At 42.1% G+C, this 26,169-nt stretch overlaps 2 protein-coding genes across 14 annotated transcripts in view; both read left to right on the top strand.

Annotated features, from left to right (window-relative positions):
• Nucleotides 1–232: 232 nt before the first annotated feature.
• On the top strand, nt 233–16,449 carry wipf2a (WAS/WASL interacting protein family, member 2a). The gene is made up of 8 exons (XM_018677366.2): nt 233–785; nt 6,441–6,585; nt 7,629–7,761; nt 8,560–8,697; nt 9,320–9,979; nt 12,574–12,819; nt 14,103–14,204; nt 14,325–16,449. Exons 2-8 carry the CDS (start codon nt 6,523–6,525, stop codon nt 14,366–14,368), a joined length of 1,386 nt encoding a protein of 461 aa, XP_018532882.1. The 5' UTR covers nt 233–785; nt 6,441–6,522; the 3' UTR covers nt 14,369–16,449.
• Nucleotides 16,450–18,195: 1,746 nt separating this feature from the next.
• Nucleotides 18,196–26,169, top strand: part of LOC108883801 (polymeric immunoglobulin receptor) — a 73,984-nt gene continuing 66,010 nt past the window's right edge. For 4 of the 13 annotated variants that reach the window (XM_051070345.1, XM_051070343.1, XM_051070346.1 and 1 more), the window contains exons 1-2: nt 21,566–21,765; nt 22,455–22,802. The gene's annotated coding sequence lies outside the window, so the exon portion shown is untranslated. Of the gene's footprint in view, nt 18,383–18,921; nt 19,261–19,367; nt 19,425–21,565; nt 21,766–22,454; nt 22,803–22,929; nt 22,986–23,093; nt 23,202–23,511; nt 23,704–26,169 lie in introns of those variants that run through there. The other 9 variants (XM_051070335.1, XM_051070340.1, XM_051070338.1 and 6 more) reach the window with 5 other exon arrangements.

Here is a 26,169-nt window from a genome sequence, read left to right as displayed (position 1 = left end):
ACCGTTGGCATTTGGCATGTTTTTGTGGTCATTTTGTGTCTCTTTATGGCCAGTTAGCGTCTCATTGTAGTTATTTGCTCCTCTTTGTGGTCATTTAGTGTCTCTTTTATTCATTTTGCGTCTCAGTGTGTTTAATTGTTCCTCTTTTTGCAGTAAAGTTACTCACTTCACTCCATGCCTGACGCTGGTCATGAATTACGACCTTGTGGTTTGGAGGTACAATTTCCCGAAGCACCTAAACGCGGCGCTGATGTGCCTCCATTTTGTGTCGGTCGGCCGTTTCCGTGTTTCCGAGCAGGGACCGATTAAACGGTGTCAGCGGGGAGTATGGCTCTGCTCGCAGGTCAGGAGTGCGGGTAAACTTTTTCTCCATAGCTACGCGAAACTATTAAAAGTGTCTCTTAGACGCATTTAACCGTTTGTTCTATGCGCTTTCGTATCGCAGAGACGTCTTGTAGGGAGAGCCGGACAGCGCTGCCACTGACAGCCGGGAAGTAAACAGCTAACTGCTAACAGGCTAACCGTTAACGACTAACTGCTAACGGCTAACAGCGGCTAGCGCTAGTGACGGCCACTAGCTGGTGAACCGTCGACAGTAGGCTAACGTTAGCCGGCTAACCTGCGAGTATCTTTGGTGGCGTTAAGTTACATCACCGCGACCTGCCAGCACCCTCCCATCCTAATTTTTTGACAAACTCCTCCGACCACGGATTGCCACAACGGCACTTTCCATTCATGTTGTTTTGGAGGACGAGACTATCAGACCTCCGCTTCATCGAGCCAGGGTAAGTTAAATGTCAGAAGCCGCCGAAGCTAACTTTTACTCCGCCTAAGTTGAAGCTAGCACCAGGTGTGTTTGTTGCAGTGGATATTTACCTGGGAGCGGCTGCACAACCTGCCCAGGCCTGATTAATCCTGTTTTACTGAGCTTCATGTCGGACGGTTTGTATGTTTTCTGCTCCCTGACTGCACCTAAAAAGTAATGTTCACTCCATTACGAGTAGAAGTACTGCGTTATAAACTTTATTTAAGTAAAATATGTAAGGAAAAAGAAAAGTACTCGAAGCAGAGAAGTGGTCTCTGTGAGTATACTTTTATATATTCTATCTGCACGTCTTGAACAGTCTTAAAAAAGGTTTTATTTAAACGAAAAAAGGCTTTAGACGGTATGAAAAAGTATTTTAAAAAGTCATTTACAGAAGCTTTAAATAGGCTTTCTTGTCTTAGTCAGTAACATTAGTTATAAAAAGAGAGATTTGTGCAAAAATCCACAGTTCAATTGTTCCAGATCTCTTAGTCTTGATTAACTATCCACTTTGTAATTGATTCATCCGTCCATCCATTCATCCCTCCACTCATTTTCTGCTGCTTATCTATGTCCACGTTATGTTAAATGATGAATTAATTATAGTATTGGGGAGAATAATGGCAAAACTGTGAAATAAATGGACTTTTATTTCTCATTACACTTAGTATATCACTGCAGGCCTTATATATCTTTAATCCTTTGGCAGCATGGCTCTGAAACAGGTATTAAATTGTGTTATATGTGGTATTAAATAGTCTTAGATTAAACTTGGTGAACCCTGGAGAAGCCCTGTTTTCATTATCGATGAATCTGATGATTATTTCCTATTGAGAAACAGCTGGTATAAATTCCCACTGCACCACGTGACATTTTCAGATGTCTTGTCAAGCGTCCAAACCCCAAAATTATTCAGTTTACTGTAATCCAAAAGAAGGAAAAGCTGCAAAAAGTCACATGTAAGAAGCTGAAACCACGTAGAGCTGCAGCAGTTAAAGTGCTGAACTAATTACCAGGAATTTTTGCTGATCGATCAATTGATTCAGTCACTAAAAGTGCAGAGCATTTGATGGTTCCAGCCTCTCAGATGTTGAGAATTTGCTGCTTTTCTTTACCTTACATCACAGTAAGTTAAATATTTGTACATTTTCGACTGCACCTCCTGCTGTAGGATGCTCTTTTCATGTGTTGTTTAGACCAAAGCATTGTCAGGATTATTCAGCAATGAAAATAATCATTAGTTGCAGCCCTAAAACCATGACATTTTTAGATGTTTTTTGCATGAAAGCTTTTAATAAGTTGTCTGAACAGTTGCTGGATAGTGTTTTGTGTTTCAAATCTTAACTACAGCTGTCAGATCAGAGTATGTTTCCCTCCGAACTGATGTGGAATAGAAATATAAAGTGTCCTGAAAATGGGAATGCTTTTATCTTGGGTTATTTTCTCAGAAAAAGCCTAGAAACACACACACACACAGAGCCACAGGCCTCAGTGTATTTCCTTAACCACAAAAGCATCCAACTTCCTCATATGCTACCTCCCTCCCCCCTCACCTCCCCCTCTCCCCCTCCCTGGCTGTATTCCTCTGTGCAGCGTCACACTGTTGATGTGGGGAAACTTTTTTCCATTATATGGCTGTTTACCAACTGTTTGGGTGAGCAGCTAAATGGAGCCCAAACCTCAGCGATCATGACCTACTTAGGACCTCACTTTACTTTGATCTCGAAGGGAAAGGATTAGTCCGAATATGGGGGTCAAAGGTCAGGACCTGTTGGTTTTATCAGCATGCTGCTGCCAGTTTTTGTGAGAAGAGGTATTTGCTGCAGAGGAGAGGAAATATTCTTTAATCTTATTTTTAAAAGCAATCAGAACCTTGTATTAAAGAGACACTGATATGAGATTTACATACAACATGTATTCAGATTTTAAACATCCAGTATCTCCTATGTCCTCCTGTGTAGGGCTGCAGTATCAGCATCATTAGTCTGAGTATTCCCTCAGTTGATTTTTATGTCTATAAAATGTGAGAAAATGTTATAAAAAGGCCTGTTAAAAACTCCCAAAGCCCAAGATCACTCATGGTGATATCTTTTTTAATTCGACTGTCAGTTTACTGTCATATATGACAAATAAAAGTGCAAAACTCTGCACATTTGAGAAGCTGTAGACTTAAATGTTTGGTATTGTTGCTAGAAAAATGACTCAAATGATTAATCAGTTTAAAAAAAACAGTTGCAGATTCATTTTTTGTTGATTTATTAATCAAATAACTGATGCAGCTCTTCTCCACAATACTTGAATTGTGCTGTCAATAGTAGACCAGTATTACTGTGCCTTACTTTTCTGAGAATAAGACACTTTAACTTGAATAAGTCAGACTTTTAAAGAGTGTTTTTGAAGCTGAGGAACTTTTTCATAGTCCTAAGAACAGTTGGAGAACTGTGGACACAATGAAAAAGAATGGTCGCAGTTCTTAGGACGCCATTTTTAGGGGGTTTTTTAGCTCCTATTTCAGATCAGGTACCCCCCAACATGAGAGTGATGTAAGCGTGCAGTGATTGGTCGAACAGCGATGCAGCATCAGCAGCTGCCATTTTTAATGTGTAAATGTTAGCCGCTCTGAACTTTTTAAAAAGTGGAACAACACGCAGACAAATGAACCAACAGTGAAGTCCAGGTTTTATTTAGACTGTAAATGACAAATCGCTGTTTTAACTTTATGCTCTTGACAGTTTTCTATTTTTAAAAGTCACAAACATATTCCAGACGTTATTTTTAAGAGTAATAAGTTTCGATACCGAGCCTTAAATCTGACCTCAATGAGTTTGAAATGAAGTTGGTCACTCTTCATTTTGCAGCTACTAACAGACAGAGAACAGACTTAACTCTGAGTCTTAACAGTCTTTATTTTGTTCTTCTAGATCCATTCAAGGCGCTCAGTAATTCTTACATCTGTTAATGTTTTGCAGAAATACTTGTGTCAGCAGAAGACCAGCTTTTTTTTCTTGGCATCAGCTGCAATTCAGAAAAGAAAACAATAGATATCCCAAAAATAGAAAATAAAGTCAGCTGCAACAAGCCTTTATTCTGAGTATCTACTAATCTCTGTGAGATGATGTGAGTCCAAACTCATGGTTGTTTAAGGTGTAAATCAAACTTTTAATCCAGTTTACATTCATAAGAATCAGAGTAAAGCTTAATAAATGACTAAAAAGATGAATTAATTATGAAAACTGTCTTTAATCTGATTTGAGTTGTTCGATTAGGAAGTCAATTAACAAAAGTTAAAGCTCTAATTTAGAAGCAGAGAGATTTAAAAACCATGATTAACACCTGAACAGGTCAGCTGTGCATGTTATTTTTATCCTCTTCCTAAAAGTAATGCAAACTATTTACTGTACATATCATGAGTTTTGAATGACGTCATTGTTTAGGGTGTGTTACCTGTGGTCAGATGATTAGTCTAATTGTTAGTCTGATGATAAATAACAGGCTTAATGGAAACGCAGCCACTGAAACCAGTCTCTGTCAGCCGTCGTGGACTCAGCAGATTGGGAAATATTTCTTTAAACCCCCCCAAACACTCTCAGTCCGAGTCTGTGCTGCTGCCTTTCCATTTGATGAACCACGTCACTCGCTGACTGGTGAGCTTGCTCGGTGAGATTCCTTTGGTTTCCCTCGGTGAAAACCGGCCCCGACGCTCAGCCCCGGCAGCCTGAGGAATGGAGCGAGGGAGAGGGAAGAGGGTGAGGGTGAGGGCGGGGTGAGGAGCCAACGCTGCCTGCATGAGCCAACAATGGGCCCAGACAGCGAACTGGTTTGGGGAGATCCAGTGACCTGAGTCAGTCATTGTGTGCCGAGCTGACACAGTTAGAGCAGTTTCAGGTACAGGTAGGTTTTATATGGACGGGCAGGAAGTACAGGGTGCAGGAATAAGTTAGCATGTTAGCATTCCCTCGTCCTAAAGTCAATAGATTCTGTCTGCGGTTTTAATTTTCAGGTTTTATTCTCCGACATAAAATGGGTCAGTAAATCCCCCACTCCTGATGTTTGAAGCTTTTACGTGTCTTAAAAAAGGCGGTTGCTAACGAGTGTCTAAATGAGACTACAGAGGTTGTCGGGGACGTTAACATGAAAACCCATCTACTCACCAGTCCACCTTTACAGCCTCGTTGTGTTTCTACTCACGCTCTTTCAAACTCTCACTAACTTTCTAAGAAGAAAGGCTTTTGGAGAAGAGCTCAGAGCTATTTGGTTTGCTGTTTGGTTTGTAGCCTGACATTAGCTTTTTACTTCTGCAGCTTGGATTTAGGCTTCAGAAACTGGACTACAGAAATGATCCTGTAAGTTACAGGAGCGACTGCTGCTGCAAAGCACAAACTCTCAACAGGATTGGAACGAAGTGGTGCAGATATTTCACTGTGGATTTACAGACCCTGAGTCTTGCTGTTAGCATGGGTCTAAAGCTGAGATTTAAAGCCTCTCTCCGTCCACGGATCCTCGTCAAATCTTCTCCAAACTGCTGCTGATGTTTCCCAGGAGCTGCTTCAGCAACAGCCTCCGTCCACCAAGAATGTCTTCTTTAGAGGAAGAGGGGGAACAGCCGTTTGTTTTCTGCTGTAAAGGAGCAGAACGAAGCTCGTCATCTCATTTTCTCTTTAATGTAATACACATATAAGCAGAAAAATGTCTGTTCATCTGCTGAATATTGAGGGAAAATTGCAAAATGATTCATTGAAACTGGGATCTCTTTTTTCAGTTATGTAAGAGACGATTTCTACAGTTATCTCTCTGGTGTTTTACTCTGATCTGAGTCATGGTTTATAGTAGTCCTAACCTCCCATGACTCACCATACTCACTGTTACAGTCATTTTAACAGACCCACAGGGAGACAGGCCCGTGTTGTGAGCTTCTGGCCAAAGGAGACAAAATAAAAGCTCTTTAATATTGTGCTCTTCACAATAAAACACTTTCACTCAGCAGCTGATGATCAATTCTGAATCAAAAATGTGAAACGCCCTCTGGTTCTGCTTTGTCACTGGTGAGGATTTACTGCTCCTTTACTGGATTTTTTATTATTTCTGCAAAATAAACTGTACTGTGTAAGAAAGTTTTAAAGTTTACATTTTAAAAATGAAATAAAAAATATATATAAATGCACAGTTCAGATGGCACGGATTCGACCCGATTGTGACAGTGTCGTTGTCGTGACTGATAAATTTCCCGCTGTGGGCTCGAATATGAACGTTGGGAACACGTCCTTGCCACAGTCTGTCTCTTCATGTGATCCCAGACTGACTCCATGATGATGTGGAGATCAGGTCTCTGAGAACCAGACCATCTTCTGCAGGACTCCTTGTTCTTCTTGTCTCTGAAGATGTCTGGCTGTCTGCAGAACGAGTCTGGGACCGATCAGACGCCTCCCTGATGTGATTGCAGATGAAAATTGAAATGTCTCAAGTGCCCTAAACTTTTAGAGTTCATTTTCCAGTGTGTACTCTGCAGATTTTTCCCATCAAAAGGACCAAAAGTAGATCAAGCGAGCAAGCACACATCCTTTGAAATAAAGAAACGTCTTGCAGCGGTGCCACAAAATTTAGACTTGCACTCAGGTCTTCATTGTTTTCTTTGCAGGAGTCAGTGTGTGTGGTCCCAGCTGAGACGGGGAAGTCGCCTGCTTTAACCCCACACAGAGAGGTGCCAACACAGGGACAGGATGCCTATTCCTCCCCCTCCCCCTCCTCCCCCTGGACCCCCGCCCCCACCCACCTTCAATGAGGTGAGTTATCAGATCTTACAGTGTCTCACATGATGGGACATAATTAATGAAGATACACTGACCTCCACTTTATTAGCTGCACCTGTATACGCTAATGCAAAAGCCCAGCACAGTATCTTGCCTTTATAAGCTTAAAGCTATGTACGCTTTGCTATCGCTACATAGCTAACGTTAGCATTAGCAGCTGTCAGAGTTCAGCATCAATCTTCATTCCTTTACTCGCTAAGAGCTATTTCTATTTCTATCACTTCTTTCCTTCTACTGTTAGCATGCTAATCAGCTAGCTCCGGCCTGTCTCACCACTTTCCGATAGCGAGTCACTGTAGCGTCCAGACTGCCCTGAAGAGGTTATCTTTGTTTAACCTCCTGAGACCTGAGCGTTCAGTTTGTTTGGATTTTTAATTTTTCTAATTTTTTTAGATCAGCTGGACCTTTATTAGTTTAAAAACTAAACCGTGTCTTTGAACAGGAAGTAGTTTTTAACATATATGCAGACAGGGTTTATTTTAGTTTATTTTACTGTACAACAAAATAAAGTTATCAGTGTTTCTGCTGTCTTAACATGGCTGTGCAAGGGTATGAACTACTGCCTTTCATGAAAGATGCACATCATTTTTTAACTAATTTCTTGTTCATTTCTAAGAAATTTGGTCAGGCTACATTGGACTTCAGGGTAAATATTAAGACACTGTGAATAGTCGCTTACAGAAACATGTTTTATTCAGAAGATAAAGAGAAATACTGTAGAGATCTGTGTAAGAGAGTAAGAAAATAAAAAGCCTGGGCAGATGATTCTGTGTTCCTACCTGAACATGAACATTAGAGAAGGTTAATTACAGTAAAATATGCAGCTTCAAGGACCAGAAGTCAAAATCGGAGACATGTGACTTTTGTTTACAATCCCCGATTCTGTTTCGTGTGCAGCCTGAACTCAAACAAACAAAGTCCACAGACGTTCCACTATAACTCAGACCAGAGGAGATGTAGGTGTGATCACAGGCTTTTCATTTTTAGAGACTTCGTTTTGTTTCTTCTCCCCGCAGGCGAACACGAGTCCTCCCAAACTGAGCTCATCCGAGGCTAAAGGCAGAGGAGCGCTGCTGTCAGACATCTGCAAAGGCACCAGGCTGAAGAAGGTCACTGCGGTCAATGACCGGAGCGCTCCCATTCTGGAGAGTGAGTCACATTTCACATTCACACTGAGAAATCAAGATATCACTACCAGACTCCACTGACAAAAACAGGAATTTTACTGAGCAGAATAGGGGAGTTGTTGGAGTATAGCTGTTAGCTTCTTTGTGTTCTTTTCTGTTACTTTTGCTTATGTAAAGGATCTGAACGCTTCCTCCACTGCTGAAAATCACACAGTAACACAGACACACTAACAGATGGAGGCAGTGGTATTCCAGCAGCTCCTGTGTTCTGCTCGGTAAAATTCCTGTTTTTCTCAATGGAGTCTGGTAGAGATATATAGAGATGTTTCTGGTAAAACAGAAATGTGACTTTACATCTACAGACTCATCAGCTGTGGTAGTTAGTAAGTTTATGTTGCTTTACTTATCTTTATTAAACAGGACAGTGGAGATTGAACATTATAACCTTCATGAAGGAGGATTTATTACAGGTGTGGTTTCTGCACAGGTAACTGAGCTGGGTCTGAGTTGTGGACTTGAATACACTGTGTGTCCCTGCTTCGTTTTTATAGTAATAAGAAAGAGGAAATGGAAATATTTGCATGGAAAGGAGGAACTAATTCAACACCCCACCTTTCTGTCGGTGTTTCAGCACGACTCTGACTCTGATCAAAATGTTGTTTGCTAAAGGTTTTTAGTTGAAGAAACATCACAGCTCTTCTCTTTCCTGAGCTCACCCCCCTGTGGTGTCAAAAAACTGTACTCCCCACGTATTTGAATATTTAGATGCTTTCCCCTGTTCTGCCTTCATATTTATCTGTATTGACGTTTTGTTCACCAGAATCAGGAGGCGGCGGCGGCGGTGGCGGTGGAGGTGGTGGAGGAGGAGGAGGTGGAGGTGGAGGTTTTGGAGGAGGAGGGCCAATGGGAATGGGGGGGCTTTTCCAAGGCGGTGTGCCAAAACTACGCCCAGTCGGAGGTAAACATTTATATTTGTGTGTTGGATTTATCCTCATCATTTGTGTAAATAAACACACCAGAGAGGGGAGCTGGAGTCAAAGTCCAGACCTGAAGGGACAGAGCGAACACATCACTGCTGTTACAGCAGGCATCGATCATCAGAAGTTTATTCAGGAATATTCTGCACACAGAAGAGAAACTGAGGAAAAAGGCACTTTCTGCATTTCTCCTGAGCTTCTACTTTTATTTCTCACAGAAATGATTCACAAGTTCACACAAGCTGCATTCATAGAGCACGAAACAGCAGAGGAGATTTGGAATATAAATAATTCCCAGAAATCCACTGATTTCACTGATGGAGCACGTTTAAATTTATCTGTCTGCATCATAATATTACAATTTAGATTTAAAATAAAGTTAAACTCAGGTTTGAACCAAAATATTATCAGGTGTACAGGTGTTCCTAATAAAGTGACCTCTGAGTGTGTTTTGCTGTTGATTAAACATTTTTCTCTCCTGTTAGTTTTTCTTTCTCTGGTATTTTATTGGCCAAATGATTTATTGATTAATCCAGAAAGATTGATAAAGAGAATAAATGTTACATGTGTTGTTTTTCCTTTTCCTCTCCGTCCTCCACCCAGATGGTTCAGCCGGTGGTTCGGTGGGCAGATCCGCGCTGAGGCCCCCGGGAGCCCGACCCTCGGCCCCTCGCCCCCCGACGGGCCGCTCCACCTCTCCCTCCCCGCCCAACAAGCCCTCTCCACCGGAGCACCAGCGCTCCCACCGCCCCTCGCTCCCCGACATCTCCCGCCCCTCCAGCGGCAGCTCGTCCACAGGCGGCGGGATGAAGCACAGCACCTCCGCCCCGCCTCCTCCTCCGCCCTTCAACAGGGGCGGCCGTGGCAACGCCCCTCCCACCCCCAACCAGAAAGCTCCGCACTCCTCCTCCTCCTCCCACAGCAGAGAGAAGCCCCTCCCTCCGACGCCCAACCGAGGCCCCACCCCTCCCAGCTCTGCGAAGCCGTCTTCCAGCAGACCTCCAACAGGCGGCTCCTCCGCTCCTCCACCTCCCCCGCCCTACAGGCCGCACACGTCAGTCTCCAACGGGCCGTCCCATGTAGACGGGGGCGGAGCTCCGGAGCTGCCGCAGAGGCACAACTCCCTGCACAAAAAACACCCGTCAGGAGGCGGCAGCCAGGGACGCAGCCACGCTCCGCCGCCCCCTCCTTCACCATCTCCATCCTCTCAGCAGTCCGCCAGACCTCCACCACCTGCCCGAGAGCCGCCAGGACGCAGAGCAGGTACAACCCACAGCACTGAAAACAGAACATGTTAATCAACTGTGTTCCTGCGTTAAACCCCTGACGCTCAGTCAGTGAGTCACGTTCACAGGTATAGGGTTTGTTTTCTGAATGAACCGCTGTCATCTCCTTCCATCTTCACTAGTCTTTGTTAATCGCTCCAACGTTTATTTTAACACAGACGGTTCTTTTGATCCTCTCACTTGTAAACTCTCTCCAGACTCTTTGACATGGTTCTTGGTAGAAGAGGTACGTGGTCGTTCGATTGGTCTCGTCTGGACCTGGTTCTCTCCATGCTGGTGTTCATGTTTCTGCCTGTGTTGTGTAAGATCGTGAACCGTCATCCAAACAGTGATAAAATATTGCTGCAAATAGTGTTTTACAACACCACGAAATAACGTGAGGTGTGTTCAGAGTTTTTTTTACCCTCCCTGATCTGCTCCTGATCCTGTTGTGTGGGGGAGGAAAGCTGAGCACGCTCTCTGTGGATTGTCACGATAGCCAATCAGGAAGCACAACAAACAAGACACATCATCATCTGCCATGTTGACCTTCTCTCACTGACTGAATTGATCAGTTAATCGGTTATAGATCAGTTTATTGTGGCCCTGGTGATCGAGGATTACGGCACTTATCATGAATCTCAGCCTCTGAGAGTTTGGGTCTGGTGATGAACCTTCACTCTCTGTTCCAAAAGCACTAACTCATCACTCAGTTATTTAACATTTGAACAGTCCCGGAGATGAAGACCACGCCGGTCTCCGTCCTCAGCTGGAGGAATGCTCATACGAGTTTGGACTCGTTATCTCTGAATGTTTAAAAGCAACGCCGTGTTGAAACGTTTCCTCCGTACGATCACACCCCACTGCAGGTCCTGATCTGAAAATAGAGCAGAGGGCAACGACATGATTTTCTTTGGCTCAGCGTAACGTACATCCAGGCCAGGTGTCTGCACAGGCACTTAGCGTACTGTAGCTTGATATTTCCCCTGATATCTACAGCTGCTTTTGTGTTTTGTCTGTTGGTTTGGGTGGACGCTTCATATAAGACGCCTCTGTATCTGCGTCTCTGTGTCGACGTAGAAATAAATACCGGATTTAAATTTAAGATGTCTACAGTCGATAAACTCATAAACTGTCAGCTGACGGCTGGGTCCTCCTCAGAGCGCTGGAAACACATTCATAATTTGAATTTAGAGTGAACACACGAAACAGGAAGGCACTTGTTAGCTGGGAGCTCCGTGTTGTGATTGGACGACGGAGCAATTCGCCACGAGGCCTCCTGGTTTCTCTGCATTCCTGAAGCCCTGTGGAATATTCCAGCATTCCTCTTCACTTTCACTGTCCCTGCCTTCCCTCCGACTTTTACATACACTCATATTTTATCCTCACTGCCTCTCATTACAGCCTGCTGCTCTTTTACTATCTGATATTTAAAAGTACATGCAAGAGAGGGAAGTGTCATTAGTGCTGCACAAAGTTAGAGTTGGAACTGACAACCTGCAGATTATTAGTTTTGATGAATCATTTTGTCTGTAAATTACCAGAAAACATCTTTAGATGTCTTGTTTTGTTTAACCAAGAGTCAAAAATCCGCAGATATTCACTTTATTCATTCATTCATTCATGTGTGACAAAGAAAAGCATCAAATCCTCGTATTTTATTATCTATTGTTAAAAACAGACAATATTTGACATTTTTGCTTTAAAATGTGCTAAAACTATCATTTGATTATCCAAACAGTTGCTGAATGAATTGTTACAACTCTACAACAAACAATCAAACACACAGTTTGGCATTTTTATTGTTAGATCATTAGTTTACAGTATTTAAAGGAGCTACTTAAGTTTTTGCTGTCGCTACATAGCGAACGTTAGCATTAACTGCTGTTTTATTACCAATCTAGAAGAAACATTGTTCAGCGTCAAACTTTACTCACCAAGAGCTGTCTCCAGCTGTGGAAAGCAACACCAGTGTTTGCTTCTATTTCTCCTGAAGGTTAGCATGCTAACAAGCTAGCTCCAGCTTCTCTCATCACTTTCCGATAGCAGCTCACTGTAACGTCCAGGCTGCCCTGAAGAAGTAGCTGTGCTCAGAGGGTGTAGTATAACCTCTTGTTTCGTAAACTCTTGGCAAGCGACCATCACGATTCATCGATTAATCTCAGTCGATCAGAGGCAATAAATTAATCTACAGATGCTAATCAATCGGTCATTTATAAAGCAAAAAAATCTCTGGTTCCAGCTCCTCAAGTCTGTTTCATGTCATTTTAAACTGAAAATCTTCGAGGTTTGTTCAGTTTGTCCAACAAAATAAGACGTGACGATGACACAGAGGGCAGGAAATTATGATGAACTCTTTATTTTCTTTTGTTTTAATAGAATAAACAATGAATCCATTGATTAATAATTGAAATAATAGTTATTTCCATAAACATGTGTTCTCTGTAGTTACTGATCATTTAACCAAAGTACAGGCAGCACTAAGTGTCATTAATGCAACAACAATCAACTCGAGTCTTTGTTGAAGTTTTGTTGTTCTCGGTTTTGTGTACCACTTCTTTATATGTGTGTGTGTGTGTGTTGTCCACGCAGCTCCCCAGGTGCCCCCCTCCGGGTCTCGTAACGGCGGTCGGGACGCCCCTCCTCCCCCACCCCCGTACCGCGTCAACAGCTCTGCGATCTCAGAGCCCCACGGCCGAGCGGGAAAACCTCCTCCTCCCTCCTCCTCCATCTCATCCTCCTCCATCTCCTCCAACTCCCGCACCCCGGCCGGACCTCCTCCACCTCCCCCGCCCATCAGGAACGGCCACTCCATCTCCTCCTCCAAGTCCATCATAGGTAAGTCAGGACGGACGGCTGCAGCGTCCTCACCTTCCTCCTCTTCACCGCTCACTGACAGACAGAGGACAGTAGAAACTCCAGCTGCTGCTCTATTTGTCTTCTACTTCCTCTACATCTCAGAATATCTGCCCCTGCTCTGCTGCTAAAAAAAACAGCCAGGCTTCTTTTCCACTCTTCAGCACTTTCGCACGTGCCGCGACTGAAATCTTGGCAGAGCACGGATCTCAAATGTGAAGACACGTAGGGAAAATAAAACGACCCAGAGAGAGCATGTGCTCGCTTCAAATTGAGGGTTAGGACTGGCTGCTGTTTTCTACATGAAATAAGATGCTGTGACTCCTGACGTTGTCATTCCTCGCACACCGCTCAGTTTTCTTTTTAAACGTAGCAGTTACTCTACTCAGCTCTGTGTGTGTGTCTTTATGAGAAGGCGATGGTGATGAATGGCTGTAGATAGGCAAATATCCCACCGCAGCCATGCAAACAGATCTACTTTTTGTTTCCCGTTGCACTGGAACAAATCAGGAAGGAGGGAACGGTTCCTAGATTACTCTGTCAGGGGTTCCTGCACCTCATGCTCAGGCAGAAAACACACTGACAAAGAAACAGGACAATAATGAGAATTAAAGATGAAATATTACCGTCCCGGTGTGTGATTTTATACAGCATGGCAGCATCGTTGGATCAGAGGTGTGACGTGTAGCAGCTGCCTCAGCATCAATCAGAACCTGTCCTGTTTTAGAGTCAGACATCCTCCTCCGCTGCCACCTTCATACCTTTGATACAGGAAAGTGAGGTGGAATATCAGTGCAGTATTCCCGCCTTGCCGTTATTGAAAAAGGCGGAGTAACTGCGTTGTATCACGCAACGAAAGAAGAGTTGACTGACAGGACGGTAGAGGAGGACTTGGTGTCAAAGCAAAGAAGCAAAAGCATTTATTTGGCAGTATTTTATGGATTTAAACCCAGAGCCAAAAGGGAATCTGTTAACATTATTGAAACTTTGTCTGGAGGTAAAACACACCATAAAGTCTGTATATAAAGGAGGTCTGAGGTGGGTGTAAACATTGACTGTACTACAAAGGGAGAGAGTGGAGGAAAGAGGATGAAATGCTTTCTTTGATAATTCATTTCTGCCTTTTACACACATAAATCCAAAACAAAGCAAACCAACTGAACATCAGGAGCTTCAGAGACGGGGTTTATTTCAAACTCTTGTGATTGCTCAACTATAGCTATAAAAATCTTCTAACTGAGCTTCTTTCTTTTCTCTTTCCTCAGACGACTTTGAATCCAAGTTCAACTTCCACCCCATCGAGGACCTTCCACCTCCGGAGGAGTACAGGCATTTCAACAAGGTCTACCCCAGCAAAAACAACAAGGGTACGGGTGCAGTTAGACCTCTTGTGGAATTTATAGCCTGTTTCTCAGAGTTAATCATTTCTGTTTGTGAAGTGTGAGATCTGTGACCTTTAGTAACCCCTGCCTCTGTGTGTTTTCCAGCCATGATGAGAGGAGCTCCTCCAGCGCCGCCGGTGGGCAGGTGAACAGGCCTCAGCTCAGGACTTGAACTCTCAGTCGGGTGGAGGAGCGTCGGGAGGGAGGAAGTGGTGAAGAAGCACCTGAATAACAAACACACTACAACACAAACACACACACACAGATATATACACTAACACTAAACCACCAGCTGGAAGCACAGTGGCCAAAAAAAAGGAAAGAAAAAAAAAGGTAAACACTACTCGGCGGTCACTTTCTGTTTTTGCACGAGAGAAAAAAAACAAAAAAAACCACTCGGAGGCGAGAAACAGACTCGACCTTTGTGACTGTGACCACCTCGACCTCTGCAGCTTCTTCTGCTGACGGACGACATATCAGGACCAAACTCCGAACACTTCCACATTTTTTTAATGCATACTCATGATTATTTTATTCTTTTTTTTGGTGTCAGCAGTAATTTGTGAGGAGTGGGAGAAAAATTCAACACTAGGAATTTTTATTTTCAGCACATGAATTCCCACAAAACTGATAATGCCATGAATGTGGGGGATATTGTTTTTGTTTTGTCTTAAATAGCCATTCCAGCAGTGCCAGGTGAGGGTGCGTTTGATTCATCTCTGTCTCAGTGTGCCAAAAGCGGGTGGAGTTAAATGAACTGCAGAGCGAGGGGCAGTTTCCACACTCATTCATATATATGAAACTTTAAACTCTCTTTTTGATCATGGGGCAAAAAGCAGGAAACACAGGGAAGCCTTTCCTGGTTGTTTGAGGTTTTTACATTCAGAGGATTGTTTCCTGCTTTCCTTTCCTTTTGGGGGTTTGTTTTTTTTTTTTTTGTTTCCATCTTCAGGCGATGTTGCACGGCAGGTTAAAACCGAAACACTGTGCACGACGCTCGTTTATGCACTTAAACACTACATCAGGATCGCATTCACATCGATGTAACACAAACATTCGTTCCTAACTTGTCCCTGATGTGTCTGACTAACTGTAGTTCACACAGCCAGCATCGCTCTCCAGACACACTGTGGTTTCTTGTGTGTGGCCACATTTATTACTATTATTTGTTTACTGGACCAAGTTCTGATGATCTTTGGCTGCAGAGTTTTTGGAGGAGTTTATAAGGGATCATTTAACTCTTTTCTCTTTTTTTGCAAAAATTCCTCTTCCAGGGAAGTTGGTCTAAACTCTCAACTCTGTTCTGAATCTATAATTTTACTGTTGCTGCTGGTGGCCCTTTAAAGAAGGACTGTACGACCGGAGGACGACGACATGTTGATAAATTGCTATGCAGTTTGTACAGATTGTAGCTGGTAGCAGCTAACCAAAAAGAAAAAAAGGAACACTTAAGTGCCAGAGAACTGTTGGTTTAAGAGGATGGAGGATCTTTACTTCACTTTTAAAACACTAAGTACATATTCAAACTAAGAAACCATGCAGGAAAATGAACATAAAGAAAAGCTTGTTCAGGTCAGACTCTTCATTCTCAGTGATGCAGCGCCTCCTGCTGGTCTTTGCCTTACATAAACCTGTTGTCACTCTCATCGGTACCAGTTTTTTGTTTGTTGGGGGGGAGATGATGACAACAAAGTAAATAAGAAACAAGTCTATTTGAAAATGCAATAAATATTGTATATTTACATTAAGGAATATGGTAATCATAGTTATTGATCTATTTTTATGTTGTAAAAAGCTTGTAATATAGGAAAGAGAAATGATTAAGAGTTATAACAATGGTCCAGCTGGTGAGCTTTGGTCTTTGATAGAGCGGACTCTGTAGCACTTCTCTGGATGTTTGGCCATAGGGGTGAATGAGCTGAATGGATGTGTGAGGTTTTGCCAACGAGCCAACGTTTCTACAAAATCCAGTCGGCAGGTAAATTAGTGAACATGGTGAGTGGTGGGTGATTAAAAAAAATACACAAAAAACAACAAATAGAGCTTCACTTCCTGTCCTGGATGTACACTCACCTTGACGCACAGGTGACCCCGTCACGTTTGTCTCCTCATGTTCTCACCTTGTCCACTCTAAAGAGCAAAAACCCTGTGGTCATTTCATGTTAATCAACCATGTTTTTATCATTTGAAATAATTTCAAATAAATGTATTCCTGTTGGGGAAAAGGGTACCTGATGGTGCTGTGTTTTTGTTTTAGTCTTTCTGCTTTGTTTCTGTGTTTTAATGAGTCTGTAGTGATCAGATCCTTTACTGAAGTAACAGTACAGATAACAAAATGTAGAAATACTAGAGGAAATTCTGAATTCAGAAATTTACCAAACTCTGAAGCTGTAACTTTGATAGGACCTGAGGATTTAGTGACATCTAGTGGTGAGAAGTCAAATTGCAACCAGCTGAGTATCCCTCCCCTTCCTCACCTTCTCCCTTAGTGTGTGGGGGAGAGTCTACAGTGGCCTTCAGGTCATTTAAAAACGAGGAAGTCCCTCTAGAGCCAGAGTTTGGTTTGTCTTCTCTAGGCTACCGTAGAAACATGGCATAAATATAAATGTTTTGTAAAAACTAGAGTTGCCCACAGGATGAGTCATTATTGTTAATAAATACATTAATAATCACTTAGATCAGTTTACAATTAAAACATAGTGTGTTGTAAACAATTGATTAAATGTTTATATTCAGTTTGTTCTTGGAAAATACGGGTTTTAAAGTCAACTGTTGCTGTTGTTTTCACTATTTGAACTTACTCCATTGTTTGTTTTGCTCAAAAGTTCCTGTAGTTGCTAACTATTTAAGGAAATGTGGCGAGACTGTCACTGTCCCTTTAAGAGCTGACGGAAATGTTTTTCCCGGCAAAAAGAACGCGATTGAAACTCCCGCGGTCGCCGTCAGCCAATGAGAGCTGCCGGGCTCCTGAACCGGCGGGAAAGTTTATGAATACGAGATCACGTGATTCCCTACTACTATAACTGCACGTGGAGGAGGGGGTGATTGACCCACATTCGTGGTGGAGCTGATCTCTCTGTTCGTGGGCTGTTTCAGACCAGGTAAAAACTAACATTTATTTCATATAAACAAACTCTAATGAGGATTTTAACTCATGTGCAGCAGGGTTTGACTGGATGCTTGTTTTGGCAGCTTTAATCTTCTGAAAGTCTGGAGAAGCTTTTGCATTGATGGCTCACATTTTACAGTCAGCAGCTGCTTATTGAAGAACCTAAAACTCTCACAAAGTACCTGCCTGAGTTTCGAGTATTGTGCATTACAAATAGGCTTTTAAAAAGACAACATCAGAGGAAAAAGTGGCGCCTGCGCACAAACTACACACATTTTATTAAAAGAGATAGTGTAGTCAGATCCTAGTGAAGTCAAAGTACTGGTCCCGAGACCTAACAACTGAGCTGACTATGAGAATTCCGGGTAGTTGATGTACAGAATGTAGAGTACAATGCTGGAAATTATCATGCTGTCAACCTGAATGTTGTTTGTAGTATACTAAAGCAGAAACAAGAAAAAGCAAAGTAAGTGGAATGTTAACGTTGAAATGAAAAGGCGAAGTATCGGTTACAATGTTGCAAATTACAACCAGCTACACAGGAAGGTCCGTGCACAGCTTGTTACAATGTTAATGTAAGAAAAAAAAAAAAAAGTGAGAGAGAACGTTCTACAGACCGCACCATTATAACTGCAAGCAGGGGGGTGTTAGTTTTAGAATTCACTGTGACAAATATGCCGTACTGTCAAAATATAAATAATAATGATATACTGTTTGTGTTGTTATGTAATAAGCAGACAGTAAACTGACTGATAAATTATTTTATGAACTTTCTCCGCCCAGAAAATCATTGGAGGCGAGCTTCCCTCCCTCCTATTGGTCTGTTCTATGTGACGTCGTTCGTTGTTATGATTGGTCAGAGAGCAAACGTGACAATATCGCGCCAAATCCGTCATCTTATAACTTTAAATGTTTTTAAAGCGAACAATTCGTAACATTACGACGACGCAGCGAGCCGGTGTCACCGAAATCCGATATAGAGTAGCATTTACTCACGGTCCAACAATGAAAGTAACACTTTTATATTTGCTGAGTATGTTCTCGTTATCGAAAGGTAGGTTCTATATTTTGACATGCGCCATCACTGCCTCATTCTAAGCTTAACGCTGATTAAAAACGAATAGCGCGGATTATTTTTGATGTTTTATCTCTAATGTGTGTGTTGCTCTCAGTATTTGAACTTTTAAGGACTTTTCAATCATTGAAGTAGAGTTTTGACATGTCTACACTTCGACCAAAAAATAAAATGGCGAAGGCACCGTGATACACATAAGTATTGACTTTTTAAAGCTTGTTATATTCGATGTTAATACTTTATCACTATGAATATCAAGTCTCTGAGCATTTTGTAATGTTTGCTCAGGTCTCTGTGTCCTGTTTTACTGCGCTATGAGGGGCCATGATCATGTAGTGTAATAAGTCCAGTACAAAACCACAAACAACAAAAGACGACCAGAGCAGTACATTCATATTACGATGTGTTGCACCTCTGAACTGAACAACTCTGTATGTCAAAGTGTTAAAAAGCTTGACTGAGTGTTTGTCTGTTAGAGGTAATTAAACTGTCTTATGGTTTGCTTTTTGTTTCCACAGGAAATCACCATGTCTCTTGCCCAACTCAGCAAATCAAGGAACAAGAAGGTGGCGTTGCCAAGATTCAGTGTCATGTGGATCCTTCAGTCAATTTAGAGGATTATATTCTGTACTGTACGAGAGCCGACCTCAATGATGAGGCAGTCGCGTCTCTGCGATATGGAAAGTTCGATGCTGATCCACCGATGGATCAGTACAGAAACACAACAACTCTCACATATGATCCCATCAGTAGAAACCTGACCCTGCTGATCTTCCCTTTAACCCTGTTTCACAGTGGACAGTACAGATGTTTGGCCCCAAAACTGACAGACAGTGGTACCATAACTCTTAATGTTGGTGAGTCTGCTGAATTTAATACTGAATTTCCATCAGAAGAATCAGAGACAGTGAAGAAGTTTTTTTGTTTGTGATTTGAAAAAGTGTTTGTTTCTTATTTGAAACAGTGGAAAAAGACCAAGACAACAGGACAAACACAACGATCATCGAGCCAGAGAAACCTGGTAAATGTCTCTGATTCATTCTTGACTAAAAACTGCATCTCCTCTGAGTTTGTTCTTCATCTCAACTCAACACTTTCTCATCTTCATTCAGGAGCTGAGGAGAATAAGAGGGTTGGTGCCATTGTTGGTGTTGGTCTTTTTCTCTTTGCTCTTGTCCTCATTATTCTCAGAGTCCTGGTGAAACGTAGAAATCTCAGTAAGTAACAAACTTGTGCCCTGTAACATTTTCTCATCAGTACATTGACTCCAGTGTTGTACTTCAGTACAGTTTGTAGGTAAATGTACTTGAGTATTCAGGTGTTTTTCTACCTTATACAGCTGCACATATTGTACTTTTTCCTCCACTACATTTGTCTGACAGATACAGATACTAGTTACTTTACAGATGAAGATGGTCTGAACTCAGTGACTCACAAACTGCTTTCATGTTCTCACAGGGATGAAGAAGAAGCAGGAAGCAGAGAAAACACCAAACATCTCTGAGATGGAAAAGCTGGAGACGACATCAACAGAAGGAGATGAAGAGCTGCACAGAGCTGCAGAAAACGCTTCAGGAAACTTCCTGAAAGAGGTGTAGTTGTTGTTGATGAACTGTCTGGACTGAGACATCAAAACTATTCAAGCTTCAAATTTCCCAGTAAATTATAATTCCAGTTTCCATCTTACTGCACCGGTGAACATCCAGGGTTTGGACATTGAGATCATGGAGTACAGATACCTGGGTGTTTACATCAACAATAAACTGGACTGGTCTCACAACACCAACGCCCTGAACAAGAAGGACCAGAGTCGTCTCCACCTGCTGAGAAGACTGAGGTCCTTCAGAGTGTGCAGGTCACTGCTAAGGACTTTCTATGACTCTGTGGTGGCCTCTGCCATCTTGTATGCAGTGGTCTGCTGGAGCAGTGGATCCTCAGAGAGAGACCGGAAGAGACTGAAGAAGCTGGTCAGACGGGCCGGCTCTGTCCTGGACCGCTCTGTCCTGGACTGCTCTCTGGACTCCATTGAGGAGGTGGGTGAGAGGAGGCCAAGCTGACGTCTATCATGGACAACCCCTCCCACCCCCTGCATGAGACTGTGGGAGACCTGAGCAGCTCCTTCAGTAAAACACTGCTGCATCCACGGTGGAAGAAGGAGCTCTACCACAGGTCATTTATCCCAACAGCCATCAGACTGTACAACACCAGACTGACCCACAACAAACCTGAAACTCTGGACTCCACTTTCTGCTCACTGTATCTGCACATACTTCTTCATCTACCCCACTGATTATCACCATTTTCCTACATTACAAACTGCACATTTCTGTTTATTACACAGACTTTTAATGCTGACTGCTGCACTTTCATTTTTTTTTTTACCCTTCTGTGCCTTTTTAATATTATGTTTTTATTTTTTAATGTTATATTTTTTGTCACTCTTGTTTCTTGCTGCTGTAACATGTAAATAAGTGGGATAAGTAAAGTCTGTCTTATCTTTTTAGGGCACGTTGTAAAAACAGCTTCAGTCACCAAGGAGCTCCGTCTTTAACTGTGTTGTTGTTCTTTCTGAATCACACCTGCATCGATGAAGATTTGAAAACGACAACACTGAAAATAAAAAAAGTCAAAACAAAAATGTCTTATGATGACTACATGAACTCTGACCTCGTCTGGGTCAAAGGTCAACACTGTGAGCAGGACACGCCTCCCTCTCTTTGCTGAGATAAGAGAGCTAAAGTGGGGAGCTGGCTGCGTTTTTACCCGCAAAAAAGAGTGGACAACTGCAACGATGAAGACGTTTTTCATCGAGAAACAGGAAACGGTGTGAAAGCTGCTGTGGCTGATGAACATCTGAAGACTCTCTGAGCGCTTTGTTAAAATGCCACAGATTTGGTGAGTAGTATCAAATATGGTGGAATTAATTGAAGAATGTGAAAGAGTCAAAGTTCATGATCTGTTAAAAAGTGTTACAGAGGCAGTGGTTTGAAGAAATGGGACGTGATTCCTGAAAATAAGTGACAGAGGTGATCATCTGAAAATGAAACGAATGAATAGAAATCACTTTAAAAAGTAATAATAATATCAGCATTTAATGTAAACCGTGGAACTTGAAGTCATTCCAGAAGATGTGGAGCAGGAGGGGGAGGAAGAGGAGGAGGAGGAGCAGGAGGAGGAGGAGGAGGATGTGGAGGCGAAGAAGAAAAGTGAAAATATTTCACAGCTCGACGCAGCTTTTTAAAATAATGGATGATCGATGCTCCGCAGCTTTTCTTTTTCTTCTCTTCTCTCGTCAAATGTAGGTTGATAAATGTCTGTGATACTGGTGTTTACCGTAATGTCAGCTTTACCATTCGCAGTAGGTAAGTTTACATCTTGACTCTTCACATTGAAACTACGCAGATTTCTCCGAGTGTTTCATTCAACAGAGCAGAGACGAGACGTTACAGGGAAATAAAAAGGGAAAGTGTGTGTGTGTAAAAGCATTGATTGTTAATCAAAGTCTAACAGAAGGTGCAGTAACACATGGTTCACTGCTTTCTGACAAAACGCTCATTTTTACCTGAACTGAAGCGGCGAACTGAAAGTAGAGGACAGAAACTGAAAGTAAAGTATCAATTCCGTCACATCAGTATCGATCTGATTCCAATACCAACGCTGGGATCGATACTATCAATATTTGGATCGATCCGCCAACATCTAGTGAACAAGATAGAAAGAGTAGAAATAATTCCCAATGATCAAAATGCAGTGATGAGGGTTTGTTGTAAATAAGAACATTTTTACTGCCTTTAGTGTGATGATTTGTTCTGAGTGATTGTGAATATGTGATGCAGATCAACAGTGACAGTAATGTCAGACTGTTTCTGCTGCTGAAGCACAGAGAAGAGACTTCATGTCTGAGCTCCATCGGACTGAAGCAGTAAGACTGAAACCTCAGAGTTAAAGCTGACGTTATCTCACTAACCCCAAATCCTGCTTCGTAGTACAGGCCTGTGGGCAGGATGAGACCTCTGAATATAAACACATATATATGTTTCTGTTTCCCTAGGAAATCATCAGATCACCTGTCAGACTGAACCGAACCAGGCAGAAGAAGGTGGTGATGTTTCACTGCAGTGTCGTCTGGATCCATCAGTGGACTTGAGGAAAGAAACACTGGAGTTTACCAGAGCTGACCTCAACAGAGAAGATGATGTGGTCCACTTGTATCGACATGAAAAGGACCAAACTGATCCACAGATGGATCAGTACAGAGACAGGACGACTCTCAACAAAGAAGATCTGATCAGAGGAATCATCAGTCTGAACATCTCCTCATTGAACCTGACAGACAGTGGACTGTACACATGTTACGTCCCAGGACTAGCAGCCAGTGCTACCATAACTCTTACTGTTGGTGAGTCTGCTGAATTTAATACTGAATTTCCATCAGAAGAATCAGAGACAGTGAAGAAGTTTGTTCCTAAATCAGATGGATGTGATTTGAAAAAGTGTTTAAAGTTTTTGTTTCTTATTTGAAACAGTGAGAAAAGACCAAGACACAGGACAAACACAACGATCATCGAGTCAGAGAAACCAGGTAAATGTCTCTGATTCATTCTTGACTAGAAAACTGTGTCTTTGATTCTCTACCTCCTACGTTCTCTCTGAGAACAAGATAATCTGACACTTTCTCATCTTCATTCAGGAGCTAAAGAGGAGAAGGATGTTGATGTCATTGTTGTTGCTGTTCTTGCTGTTCTTCTTTTCATTGTTGGTCTGATTATCGGAGTCCTGGTGAAACGTAGAAATCTCAGTAAGTAAGAAAACCTCTGCTCTGTAACATTTTCTCATCAGTACATTGACTCCAGTGTTGTACTTCAGTACAGTTTGTAGGTAAATGTACTTGAGTATTCAGGTTTTATACTACAGTTGTAGTAGTTGTTGTGTCTCTGAGTTATTACCAGTTTCACCAAAGAGACATTTCCTCTCTAAACTTCTCAGGCAGCTTCATTTAAATCACTTTTAGAGACCCAGAGATGTAAAGTTGTTTCAATGATCAAACATTACACAAAATGAAAACAGATCAGTGAATCAGAATCACAAACTGTTTTTCTGTCTCTCAGCCATTTGTCAGAGGAGGGAGGGAGGAGGAGACCAGGGACGAGAGCTGGCAGACGTGGACTGATGGTCGATGGACGGACGGCTGCTGGAGAGAGAAGACGTTTAGAACCTGAGTGTTTAACAGCTGCTCTGGTTTCAGCAGCTTTACCAAAGATTGTACTCAACAAAGGGACTTAAACCTCTCTCTACTGCAGGTATCACATATCAAACTGGGAGCAGTCAGTTTACTCATTTTAATTAAACAGGAACAAAACTATTGACCTAAACTAAGCTAAGTACTGAATGAAAGTACAGTTTTGAGTTGAGTATTTTCATCCTCTGCTGCTTCATACGTCCACTCCACTACATTTCAGAGGGAAATATTGAAACATGGAAATATAACAAGCTTTTAAAACACAACACATTTGATGATTGAATGTCTGAAAGTTGTTAAAATCTCCACCAACAGTGATACTGATACTTCAGTATTAATCATGTAATGATGTTACATATAATAATGTGTCAGTCACAGAGACCAAACCACTACTTTAACTTCAGTATTTAAACTACATTTTTTACAACACTTGTGTACTTTTACTTTTTTATACTTTGTTTATTTTTTCATTCAAGACTTTTACCTGTAACAGATTATTTTCATATTGATGTATTGGAATTTCTAAGTGTCCTGTGACCTGTTTAACACTGCTGTTGTTTAACATTTGTTAGTCCTGTTTGAAAATTAGTTCAGTGAGTTAGTTTGTCCATGTTTCTGTCCTCCATTACTTTTCATTTGAATGTGTGCTGTGTTGTTGCACATTTAACATTTAACCAGTGAGCTTATTGGTTGGTTGAAGCCATCACTGATCAATAGTACTATTATCAGTTATCCTCGTTATATTGTTGGATTTTTTTACTGTTAAGTTCTGTCTGCTTTAACCTGCAAGTTTACGACCAAACTAAATAACTGGATTGTGATGAAATGCTGTGTAAAGACTTTACTGCCTTTTTCATTCAGCACCATCATCAAACTTCAAACTGTGCCAGTCGTTCAGTTTGTGGTCAGATACAGTTTCTACCATCAACATCAGCTGTACAACTGTTTCACCAAAATAAGATCCTGGGAAACTTTGTACATGAAACACTGTGAATGGAGCTAATCACTAAGCAGGGCTGTATCATGTTAAAACAGGATTTTGCCTTAGTGACAAAGAATGGAAACTTCCGCTATTAGCACCACTATCAGCCGTCCACCACTGTCTGTGATCAGCCAAGTGTCTGTAGTCTGTAGAAATGATGACTCCAGTTTTCCAGTGATCTGATTGGTCAGTAGCTGTTGACAGGAGCAGGTTAGCCGTTCAGCATCAGTTACCATGGTGATTTACCTGATAACAGGTGAACTTTGGTTGTGACCCTGAAACCCCAGAGTTAAAGCTGAAGTTTCCTCACTAACCTCAAATCCTGCTTCAGAACACAGACCAGGTCTCAGTCAGTTTGGACCTGATGTGTAGTTACTGCATTCAGCCTGTAGGTGGCAGTGATGAGACACAGAACAACAACAGAGACTGTGGGTTATTCACTGATCACAGGGTTGGTGGTTTGATCCCCAGCTGCTGAAGTGTCCTTGAACCCACAGTTTCCTCACTTGTGAGTCTCTCAGGATAAAATGGTTGAATGTAAATGTGTCTCTGTCAGATTAATGTGTCTCTTTGTTTTCCACTGATCTCAGGTTTTCTAACTTAAAAACAGCTGGAAGCTTTGTTTCCTCTGCTGTGTGGACGGTGGATTTTAAACTGTTTCCTCTTTTCCAATCTACTTTGAACTTGTATGTATTTTGCCCTGCATTATAAAACTGTAATGTAATCATCATATGACACTAAATGATGAAATGACTTTGACCAGCTTCAGTGTTGCTGTAGAAGTTGATGGTTAAATGTTTCCTGCTGGACAGGAACCTTTGTTCACTTGTTGTTCACTGACTGAGTTTGTAAATAAAGTTGGTTTGAAAACAGCTGAGTGTGAGTCCAGTCTGATGAACCATCCACTGAACACACAACACACACAGTAAAACACACTCACAGACACCTGTTCACAATGCATTCTGGGTAGCACAAGTAGTTCTCTTCACCCCACTTTGACCTGAGCCCAGTTTGTTCCCTTTAATGAAACCTGAACCTCAGCTACAGTCTGAGACCATCAGAACCACCTCTCAGATATCACAGTGTATGAGCTGAGACACATTTTCAACTTTGTCCTCCATTTTGTGTCTCTTTTAATAATGGAAAGTTCCTGCCACACCTTGGAGGAGGGAGGAGGGAGGAGGGGGAGGGGGGAGGAGCAGCAGCTCAGTGTTGCCTTTTGTTGTTGTAGCATGTACAGGTATGAATGAGCTCCTGCCGCTATTAGCACCACTATCAGTGTTTCAGCCAAGTGTCTGTAAACAGTTGTATTCAGTGGCAGAGAAACAACTTAAATATCTGCTCTGTAGGAATTTCTCTGACACAGATCCTGTACCAGATAATGATGCTGTGTGTCAGGGTCATGCTGGATGGAGGGGAGTTTCTTTTCCTCACACCAGGACGGCAGAGTCAACAGGGTCAACAGATGATCACAGCATGGAGGGCTCATGTCATAGGATGATTTAACAGATTCAGTTATTATTATAAAGATGCTGAGACTCATCA

This window comes from Lates calcarifer, linkage group LG5 (genome assembly GCF_001640805.2).
Source record: "Lates calcarifer isolate ASB-BC8 linkage group LG5, TLL_Latcal_v3, whole genome shotgun sequence".
Lineage (NCBI taxonomy): Eukaryota > Metazoa > Chordata > Actinopteri > Centropomidae > Lates > Lates calcarifer.
The sequence above is the reverse complement of the archived record's forward strand: the minus strand, read 5'-3'. Positions and strand labels throughout refer to the sequence as shown.